Genomic DNA, 11,495 nt, shown 5'->3' on the forward strand with positions numbered 1-11,495 from the left:
TGCTTTTGCAAATATCACCCTGTGAAAAACAGAATGGTGTTCACCCAGATCTGCTCTTTGGTTTGATCTGTTTACCTTTCTTATCTTCCAAACTTTAGACTTGTACAAAAAGTAACTTTTTTCTCATACCAAAACAGTACTCACAGCAAAAAATATCCACTGCATTTTGTTTGTCATTTATAGGATTTTTACTGTATCTGCTGAGCTTGGTAAGAGTTGTTGTAGTTTGGTCTGTCATTTTCCCTCATTGCGTTTCACTTTGTATGACATGTTGACATTTTCTTTTGGAAAGAACAGATTCCCTTTGTTGCCTGTGTAGGGAGCAAGTGGTAGAGCTGTGAGTTGCTCGATCTTCTGAGTGAATAGAAGAGAAATTGTGTGTTTGTTACAGGTCAGAAATTGAGTGAAATAAAATAATTAAAGGGTGGCGTTTTAATAACTTCATATGGTACAGTTCTTAATGCTGACTAGCCAAAGATACTGTATGTAATTACAGGCTGGAGAGTGGTGGTGGTTGTTTTTTTGGGGTGATATTTTTCCCTAAGCATCTTAGAAAAGGATCAATGGCTCTCTCACTCTGATAGCACCAGCTGAGCGAAAACAGGTTTTTTTTGTGGCCGCTGGGTGTTACTGGGTGCACAGGGATACAAGGCTAAATCTGTCAGGCTCTGCGAGTAGGAAAAGTGCTTACAGGTGCCCAGTGAGGGAAGCCCCACGGATAACGCCTCCACAGCAGCACCGTGTGTCTTCCCCGCTGCCTTGGGATGAACATGATGGTGGCTGAGATGCACAAGGGAAACGCCATTTCCCACCCAGCCCCCCTGCAGGGAAAGGGAAATGTTAACTAATACTTGAAAAAATAAAAGGACGACAAGGCCGCAGCTCAAAACCTGCAAATTTCTATCGCTGCGATAATGTATCCCTGGCATAATGGGGTTTGTGGAAGGAAACAAGGCGAGAGGGGCCCTTTCTGTCGCATTTTAGAGTGGAAATTGCACGTGAAGCTTAAGTAGAAAGAAGACCCTGATGCTTTTTTCCCTTTAAATGAAGATTTGTACCGGGGACATTGCCCCAAGAAGGAAAAGGCAACCCAAATAAGTCACTCTGGTAAAGATAAATGTCTTACCTGAGGAGAATGCATCTCGGACATGAAGACAGCAGACTTGACGAAACAACTTAAAATCCTCGCAACAAATCCTCACAAACAAGTGGCTGACCAGTAGTGATACACTTCACAACTAACTACACACGTAAAATTCGGAGCCTGAGAGCTGGTTTTTGGCTGCCTAAGGCAGCTGTCTGCTGGGTTTGAATGTTGTGAGGGTGAGGATCGCTCTGGGAGGTACAGGCCTGGACACTTGCTTACATTTGGCAGCATCCTCATCCTCCTGAGGTCTCTCTTGTGTCATGGGGCAAGCTCGTAGGTCAAGGAACAGCTCCTGCTCCTTTGGAGCTGTGCAGCTGGTCAAAAATAGGGAGCCTCCTCCTGAGGAGGAAGGAGGTTCGGCAAGGGAACAGTGGCCTCTGATGACAAGCAGAGGGAAGTGCAGGAGGCCACACCAGCAGTGCAGATCAAATTCCCAAGGGGCTGTCCTCATCCTTCAGGCAAGTGGCCTAAAAATGTTTCTCACACGTGTCTGACACTGTAAAGAGAGCCTGAATCTAACGCAATGGTTTTTTTGCTTGCTATAACACGTAAGATCCAGGAACAAATAACGTTCACCTTCTTGAAAGAGAGCAGAATATTCTGAGCTTATAAACAAATTGGGAAGAGAGACACATTTGTGTTCCTCAGATTTTAATCCTGATCAGATAACAAATGTTTCCTCCATAGGAAAGCAAATTTATCTTTTTAGTACTGAATCACAGTAGAAGATTGCCTTTTGAAAAACTGCACCTCACTTTATTTAGTAGGACCTATACTAGGGTAGGATGTTCTCAAGTTTTCTTTCTAGCAAAGTTATTTGGTGAAATTTGTTTTCAGAAGTGTCATTGAGTTTACAGTCTGCGAAGTCCTTGGAAGGCTTTGTTTTAGAAACTCATGCATTAAGATAACATGCTCTCATGTTAATGTGAACTCGTCCCTTTTGATCTTGTTTGTGCTTCCGAAGCACTGCTGATTGCCATAGATTACCTAAATGTTACGGTTTATAGTTTGTCTTCGGAAGGGTGATGAGATTATGTCCGGCTCCTTGTGATACAGTGGTAGAGAGAGGAATGAGTGGGGTGTGTGTGTGTGTGTGTGCATACACGGCGTGCTTCTGTTCCTTGACTTCTAAGGGCATGCCAGCTACAACTGTTTTACCTGCAGCGTGTGTTTTGGATTGGCTCACCACCCAGAGGTTGCTGGCAGCAGCTAGATTTTTTTCAGTACTCCCGTAACCCACAAAATGCAACGTTAGCATTCAGACACCCTTATTTTTCCCCCTCCATTAAACGCTCCTCGCTGAGTGATGTTGGCAGGAGGACCCCCTCCGCCCCCCCGCCCCAAGCCATAGTTCACTTCGTGTCTGTTTCCTCCTGACTCCCTCTGCACGCGGTCAGCCTTGCAGGTCGCAAATGAGAGACTGCCAGCTGATGTGTTGTCCGATGGCTTTCGCAAGCGCTTCTGGTTTTGATCTTTCTGAGGAAGGAGACACCGAAAGCAACTCGTGTAAAGTACGGAGGGTGTTTCTAGCAGAGACATGGAAAGGTAGAAGGGTTAAACGTGACATGTTCCCTCGAAACGGTTTTGTGCTGCTAATTTGAATGCTCAGTAATAGAGATCTGCTGGATTGAGGGGTTACCCTTCACTAATAATGACTCATTGGCCTCCTTCCCAAGCTGCCTGAAGTGCTGCTCTCCCTAGTGGAAGTAATTTTGTCTTTGAAGTACTTTCCAGAGCTGTCAACTAATGTTCCACAGTTCCCAGAGGAAATAATAAGCCATGAGTGCATGTACACTGAAAAAGTAGAGGCTGAAATGAACTGTTCCTATAGGAGCCTGGCAGTCTGCTTCTCTGTGGAATTTAGCTTGTTTATACAATCTTATCTGGCTAAGCTTTGGTATTTCATCTGGCAGGCAATTCCTATGAAAAGCAGCTGTCCAAGCAATGGGAGTGGTGCTCCTGGTGGCTTTTTCAGAAGGTCTATAATTTCTTGTTTCATGTAAATTAAAGAAACACAATACTCTTTTGGCTGCAACCAGATGCTCTGAGCAGTTTGCTTTCCCTTATGAATAGTCCTTTAGGTATGCTGTGCTGTGGTGTGCTCTGTGACTTAACGACAGGATTCACGATGCCCACCAGGAAGGTATCATGTATTTTGGAAAGTCACAGGCTGACTACTGAATTGTCGAAGGGTATTTTCCTCAAAGATGTTAGCATCTATAACTCTGTAGATATGTTTTTAAAAGAAATTCTGATAGTAAAACATCCGTGCCTGGAAGTGAAAACCTCCTTCAATGAGTTTTACTGCTGCTGGACAAGTGGAGGTAGTTCCACCAATTAAAACAAAACAAAAAAAAACCCAGTGGTATCAAGAAATGAAGACAGCTGTAGCATGAATCTTCTCTAACAGAAAGGTTCTGATGGGTAAGTAGGTAGTGACAACTATTTATAAGAAAAGGGGGGAAATAAAAAAGCACAAATATTAAACAGGAAGGATGCAGCCGGAATACTTAAGGTTTTATATAACTTACTGTCAGAAAATAAAATGTACTGAAAAATGAAGCTTCTAGGGAGAAGAGGTGGAATCATCCTCCAGAAGAAGTGGAGGTGTTTTTTTGTGCAGCCTTGGGTTGTGGTTTCATGTATGACAGAACCGGAGGGCTGAGGATTCCTCCAGTTGTGGTAAATGTTCTTGTTTGCTTCTTCCTACAGGAACAGTATTTTCAGCAGGAAGCAAATTACGGACATAAGTAAAATTCAGGTCCAAGTCTTCCAGAGTTCGGTAGTTATCCATGATTATCCATCCAGTTCATAGCACATCTTGGTGTGAAAGCACTGCATTTTCTATGGGGAAGTGCTCCATGCAGTCTGCCCCGTTCTAAGAAACGAAGACCATATTCAGCAACTAAAAGGCTAACTCTTCTGTTTTGTTTTTTTCTGTTTTTACTCTGACCTCATTCAAGACACAGGAATACATGACACCCTGTAAAATGGAAGGCTTTAAGTTCTTTCTGTGTAGATGCGCCATTTGATGGCACATCTCCTGCCAGTATGCGTACAGATTTATGTAGGCTTTTTGCTCTGCAGCAGCAGGAGAATTTGATACTGCAACAAGTGAAACATGAAAAACGAGCTCTGTCTAGTTCATATAGTTTATACTTGTCTTCGCTGAGATCAAACAGACCATTTTATTAGGGAAAAATGGCACTCCTGCCTGGAATCCTACGTGGCGAGGAAACTCAAAACCTAGTAACTGACCTTCATTAGAAGTGTGTCACTGTAAATTATGCTGTGATACGGTTCCGTTTCGGTCTTACACATACCACCTGAATGGTTCATAACTAGAAAAAGGTGATAGACCACTGTGTGACCACCCTGTAGCTGTTAGAAGGCAGTGATGCTGGCTGACTTCTCCCAGTTCCCTGGTGAGCAAGGAGATTTTTCTTTTGTTGTGCTTGGGATTGATGACTTTCTGCTGCCACAGCAACAGCTGATGTTAAACTTCGGTAGAGATGCTTGGCTTTACAGCATGGCAGCATGGAGAGGGGCAGTTTTGTTCCAGCAGGTCATCTTGAATGCAAGTAATGCAACAATACCTGTACTGTCAGGGAGCATGCATTCCGTACTTAAACTTCTAGAAAACAATTGGTATGTTTTCTTAAAAGCTCTCCACGTTAACTACCGTTTCTCCAATTGATAGTAGGTTTTAACAGTTCTACCTGTTAAAACTGGGACTTCATCTTTTTATATGTAATCCTGTTTAGGATCAGAGCTGGAAACTAATGACTGACGATGTTTTAAAAACAAAAAAAATCCGATCATCAACAGGACATAAACATAACTTTTTAACCTGCTCCAGACCTGAAAAACTGAATCCAAAAAATGGTCAGTGGTCCAACGCTGAAATTAGCCCATATGACTTGCAGTCTCTGCTTCTGCCTGGTTCGTGTTTGGAGGAAAACGATAACATTTTTGTGGTAAGCTGGGCTCTTTCTTATTAAAGGAGGTGGCTGTTTTGAAGCTGCTCAGAGGTTAGGAATGCTGGCAGTCATCTGGGGAGACAGATTAGTGGGCTGAGCGCAGGTGAGGAGGTCACAGAAGCAAAACAAGGACCTCTTTTGTGCCATTGCCCTCGTGATTGTTCAGCCAAAGGAAGCTGCTTCAGAGATGAGCCACCTGTGTGTGTCAGGAGGACCATCGTGCCTCTCTGGCTTACCTGTGACATCCATTCTTTGTCACGACAAACCTGCATGCTGTGAGGATCAACACGCTGGGTAGTTCTTGTTAGTTTAAGGGGAACAAACCTGACAACAAGACCTTCCCAGGTGAACTATTTGATAAAACGTTTGCAAGTCAGTCTTAAGAGTCATCCAGTATTAATAGTCTAACATAAACAGAGTGGGAGAGAAGAGCTACCTAGGTACTTTGAGGGGAGAGACGGATTACTAGGGCTTTTTACTTGCAGTGCAATGAACTGCACTCGCCGATCTAATTTGCTGAGCCTTAAACACTTGCAGCTTTTGTTTTGAGTTTAGTTTTCTATTACTGCAAGAGACAGTGTGAAACGCAAATTCACATGTAATTTTAATTTTACCATCTTAAGCTAAAAGTCTTAGGGCAAAGGCTTCCTCAGTTTTCAAGGTACAGAGCTACTGTTCAACAGTGCAATATGTATTTCAGGTGAAGAAGAATTTCAGTTCTAAATGTGAGCCCCTAAGTTGTTTTCATAGCCTTGTCACAGAAACCTGTCAGTGAGCTGTGAGAACATAGGGTGCATTGTTGGAGGCAACGGTGGTGAAAGACATCTCAGGCGGACCCATACTTTGTAAGAAAAAATGTTTGTTGCCAGCCTTCAAAATCGTCCGTCAAAACTTAATTGAAGTTTCACCTCCAGGTGAATGTGGATGGTGGCGCTGTTGGTGAGGGGGTAGGAATACTGCCTGGCTCTGGCTGCTGTAGGTGGGCTGTACGTTCAAAAGAACTGGTGCTACGCTGATGAGGGTTAGCTGCAAGGACACAGGGAGCACAGCAGGGCCCGCACGCGTGGTAGAGCTCTGAGCAATCTTTAGAGCAGAGGGGAGAGGTAGGTGTGTCCCTGAACGCTACAAACTCATCCAGGAAGCTTTTCCTTCAGGATGACCTTCTAGAGGCCTTCTGGTGTCTTCAACATTGGTGTAGCCAGTGCAAAGAAGTTCCGGGAGAATGCAGAGATGGTCCTTCTGCAGTCTTTAAACAATTTTTCCATCCCAAAGGACTACTGTAGGATCACAGAATGATTTAGTCTGGAAGGGACCTCTAGAGGCCAGTCGATCCAACACCCTGCTGAAAGCAGGCTCGGTTAGATCAGGCTGTGGTTTAGCCCTTTTTTTCGGTGTTCTGTAAGAGGGTGCAACGTGATGCCACTTAATTGAGAACTGTCAGTGATACGCCTTGAAAGCTGACTTGAAGACGAGACCTTGCAAGAAGAATGTAATTATAGGCTTGATTTTGCTAACACGTTTTTTTCAACCTTTATCGGATAGAGAGATTATTTGACTTTCTCAAACATTGTTATGCAGGGTTAACTTGAAGGAGAGAAATTTCTTAGCGGCACTTTTGTAAGCTGATTGTACTTCAGTATTTTATTGCTTTCTTCAACAGCAGAATAAACTGAAAGTCTTCATTTTTATCTGAAAAGTGTTAGCATGTTTAAACTTCTGGTGAAATGTTTTTCCAGCTAGTGCATGCTTCATGTTTAAAATATGCACAGTATTTTTAATGTGAACTGCAGTGACACATTTTGTACACTAGCTACTTCATAACCGTTTTAAGTGTTTTTCATGCAAAGTGCAACTTGAGTTTCTTCTTTCAATCCTTAGCGTATGGGCGAGGCAACAGAGCAGTCTCCTTCTCCCTGCTTTTATTTCTACCACGCCACTTCCACAAAACTTTTTGGAACCTGGCACTTTAGCACTTTTTATTTCTGTGAAATTCATGTGAAATAAATTAAAATATTCCAAGGAGAAGAGTGCAGTACTGAGAGACACATATTAACCTAAATCCCTTAGTGAAACAGGGTAGGCTAAAAACACACATCCAACTACTCTCTCATATGCTGCTTTCTTGTTTGTACCTAAGGTCTGCTATCAGTTAAGCCTGTGCTGGTTATTGAAATATTCTTTGATTCAGACTTCCAGGTTAGGAATGTGTATAACGCTTTTTTTTTTTTTTGCACATTTGACAAGTATAAAATTACAATCTAACTCTGAAAGTCTGGTGTCATATAAGATGGTGTATCAAGCCTGCAGCTGCAAGTAATTGCATTCTGTACGGGAGTATGGAATCAAAAGTCTCTTCCCTCAAAATGTGGAAGAAATGCGGGTAATTTATTGAAAACAGCTAATTCATTCTGAATGGTGTGCTGATGGACATAGAATGAAACAAAGGTTAGGGTAAGCAGAAGAATTCATTTGCTTTCTTCCGTATTATTAGGAATGTGGCTTCACTGAACCAGACTTCAGCGGAAAACACCCTGTAGATTGAGTTATGCTGTGTTTGATTGATATGGTGTTGCTATTTCTCTTTCAGATGAAGTGGACTACAGTAATTTTGGGACCAACACGCTATCAAGGAAGAAGAAGGCTCTGGTGACTCTCCGCAACGACAATCTCCGCCGGCGCCCTCACATTAACATTAGCATGCCTCATGATTTTAGACCGGTGTCTTCCATAATCGATGTGGACATCCTTCCCGAAACACACAGGAGAGTGAGGCTGTATCGACACGGGTGTGAGAAACCCTTAGGATTTTACATTCGCGATGGCACCAGCGTAAGGGTTACTCCTCACGGACTGGAAAAAGTACCCGGCATCTTCATCTCTCGTATGGTTCCTGGAGGATTAGCGGAGAGCACGGGCTTGCTGGCTGTCAACGACGAAGTCCTGGAAGTTAACGGCATTGAAGTAGCAGGAAAGACTCTCGACCAAGTCACAGACATGATGATTGCCAACAGCCATAATCTTATTATCACGGTCAAGCCAGCAAACCAGAGGAACAATATTATTCGAAGCAGTAGGATGTCTGGTAGCTCTGGCCAGTCTACAGACAGCACTGCTAGTCACCATAGCTTGCCTACATCCCACGTGCTGCAGAACTTCCACCCCGATGAAATGGAGAGTGACGAAGAGGCTGACATTGTCATCGAGGGCGGTCTGGAGCCACAGCACATTCCCAAACTGCACAGCCTTACTTCCAGTAGCCTCTCTCGAATCAATGGCAGCAGCCTTAGCCACAGACTTCAAAGGGACCTGGTGCTCAACAACAACTCTGGCCGAGAAAGCAATGGCAACATCCACAAATTACTCAGTTCCTTAAAAACTGATCCCCGGCACAGTCTGGTTATCCCCAGAGGAGGCATCGAGGAGGACGGGACAGTCATTACACTTTAGTAGCAATTCCTGCAACTCTCTTTTCAGTCTTAAGTGCCAATGAGGACAATTAACTCTTGCAATATGTTATGCACAAAACAGAGAGCTGATATTCTCATAGACCTCAGAGGTGCAGAAAATTGTTGCTGTCTAGGAAACATGGCATCTGGAGTTAGACATAAGACTGTCATGCACTGTAGAATTTGTCAGGAGAATACCAGGGTGTAAAACCTGGTCTACATCCCAGCCCTAAAGTGAGAAGGCAAATTAGTTTTAGTTTGTATAAATCTAAGCAGTCTTATAGGCCACCACTGGCAGTGCTACGTACTTGGGTTTGAATGCATGGGTGGATGTATTTATACATGCATGTATATGAATTAGGTTTTAATAGTAATAACAGACATGTCTATTTGAAGTGGAATCTGTTTTTCCTCTAATAGGAGTTTAAAAAGAGCGCTTCTTAATAGCTATCCGTTCTTTTAGCATCACAGACAGACCTTCCACTAATTTGTTTATACCATATTTGCAATGTTATGTCTAATCCAGACACGCTCTATAAAAGGAGCGGTTTCCTGCTCTGGTGGTAACAGCGGTAGGGAGATGCTGCAAATCCATTTTCCAAACGAAAGTATATATGTATTTTTAAAAAGTCTAGGGTGGTGAGGTTGGAGGACGTTGACGTTATTGCTTTGAGATCAGCACCACCTGCTGGTCAGAGGCAGGCCTGCCTGCAACACGATTTTGTCCTGTCCTGGAACAGAAAACCATGATACTGAGGGCTTCAAACCAGGTTCAGCAACATTATGTGTAAAATGTATTCCTTTTCTTTTTCGATATTTATTAGATAATACCTCTTTTTCAGTTGTTTTTTTTTTTTCATGCTCTGTTTTTTTCAATATTATGGTTCATGTGAATTTTAGGGATACATGCGAGAAGGCAAAAGTGGAAGAGTGTGCTAGGACTGTCCCCTTCGCCACAGAAACAGGTTCTTGCTACATGTTTGGGGCAACCAAAATCCCACAAGGTCTTTCCTTACAAAAGATTGGCCAATTGCTATACAAACGAGGGATGTTGACTGCCTTTCAAACCTAACCTTAGAGTAGTTCTGTTATTTTTGGACTCTTCTAGTAATCATAAAGCTTAATGTCTACACATGATTTCTAGAAACTTAGAGTATACTGGGTGTTTGCGATGGCTGGACATCTCTACTGGATGCTGGTTAAGGGGTAACCAGCGACTGCTGAGTCGATAACCGTTCACTTCTGAAAACGCCATGGATTTATTAAAGTGGTCAAATCTAAAATATTTTGTTATATCTTGATCAGTGTAAGGAACAAAATATAAATGTTTTACAATGTATTTTTCTACTTTTAGCTTGTGTCACTTTCTTTTTGTTTTTAACTTTGTAGTACATTAAAGCTTTTTTATATGGTGAACTAGACATTTCTTAAATATTGTATGGATATGAAAATTCAGAAGTCTTGGTTTGAAAAAAATTACATTCCATTTTGGAATTTGTAATGGCTGGACAAAGGATGTTTGGACTAATTCATTATCGCTGATTTAGAATACCTGTGGAACAGCCAGTCTTCTGCTCGTTGTTAAATGTTTTGGACGCTGAACTTAGTGTGTTTCTTTTAGATTTGCTTTAAAAGTTTATTTTAAAATACTTTCACTTACTCTAATTCTCTTCTAGGTGTCACAGCAGCTATACTTATTTTTCCCAGCACAATAAGAATATTGATCCTGTTTGTCTTAAAAATGTTTGTACTTTACCAAAGGTTTTCATTTTTTAAAAAAATCTGACTATATTGGTGCAGTTAAAAAAAAAAAAAAAGAGCTGGATATGCTTCAGTCAATCAGACCATCTTATCAAGAGGAGTGTGTTACATCTTATTTAAGACAACTTCTTTAAATAAGTGGATTTGTCTGGCTGAAGTTACTCATTTTGCCTTATTTAACTGATGAAATTGTGACCTGTCTGCAATAAAACGTGCACTAATCTTACATCTATGTTATATCCTTTCCCCTATCCTGAAGCACATCTTTCTGCAGAAGTATCTCACCTCCTTGTTGAAACGAGACATGTTTTTTTGGCAACTCTTCAACTACCTAAACATTTTGGTGATGCTTTTTTCTGTACCAGTAAAGACTTAGCACAGGTAACAGGCAGAAGAGTGAAAATTTCCTCCCCCTACTGCCTTTATTAAAGGGTACTGCTACATGGATTTGTATGGGAACCAAGTAACTTGCTCTGCTCTTCATAGCATGATTTCTTCAGGTCTCTTGTCTTCTTTGAGTACCTCAGGTACCTCCAGAGCTTCAGAATAAGCTGAAGATAACACTGTCTTGATATGCTGCAGCGTCTTGCTTGGAAGAAGGCTCTGTGGCTGTCCAAATGAAGCAGACAAGGCCCTTCATCCTAGGAAGGGGGAAACACGAGTTGCATTTCACACCTCAGAGCTCTAAGGGGGACGAATAAAAGCATTTTACCCCAGCTTTCAGTCGCAAGTTGAGAAGGGCAGATCATTGACAGAACCAACTTTGGAGCTAACACTTTGTACCATAACACTTAAGGCTTGCAAACTTAGTGCCCTCGCTTGCATCAGGTTAAAAAAAAAAAAAAAGCTTTTATTTTTGCATGCACAATTCTGAAAAGTCCCGTATATATATATACACACACACATTAGTTCTCTCTTTAGGATTAACTCCTTCCCCTTTTTGGTCTGTCACCTCCTCGCCCTGCCCACCGCCTGGTACTGCTGTACCTGGAGAAACCAGGTGGGAGAAGTTCAGGCAGAAATCGGGGAACCTTTGGGCGCAGTGGGAGGCGTCCCTGCCCATGGCAGGGGGTTGGAATTGGATGGTCTTTAAGGTCCCTTCTTGCCCAAACCGTTCTGTGGTTCTAAGATTAAGCAAGCGGGTGGCTGAGGGCACACAGC

The 11,495-nt window shown here is 42.4% G+C and overlaps 1 protein-coding gene and 1 long non-coding RNA gene across 2 annotated transcripts in view; one reads left to right on the forward strand and one right to left on the reverse strand.

The window, feature by feature from the left end:
* The window catches only part of PARD6G (par-6 family cell polarity regulator gamma), a 61,014-nt gene extending 50,454 nt beyond the window's left edge, over positions 1–10,560 (forward strand). Inside the window, exon 3 of the mRNA XM_083824529.1 lies at positions 7,715–10,560. Coding sequence (XP_083680655.1) covers positions 7,715–8,574 — 860 coding nt within the window. The 3' untranslated portion in view covers positions 8,575–10,560. The remainder of the gene's footprint in view (positions 1–7,714) is intronic.
* On the reverse strand, positions 9,408–11,461 carry LOC310894450. Its single transcript, XR_014579913.1, has 2 exons — positions 11,322–11,461; positions 9,408–10,975 (listed from the first exon to the last, which is right to left on the reverse strand). It is a non-coding gene; the product is annotated as an uncharacterized lncRNA (long non-coding RNA).
* Between the last annotated feature and the right edge of the window lie 34 nt (positions 11,462–11,495).

This window comes from Anser anser (genome assembly GCF_964211835.1).
Source record: "Anser anser genome assembly, chromosome: 2".
In the NCBI taxonomy this organism is placed as follows: domain Eukaryota; kingdom Metazoa; phylum Chordata; class Aves; order Anseriformes; family Anatidae; genus Anser; species Anser anser.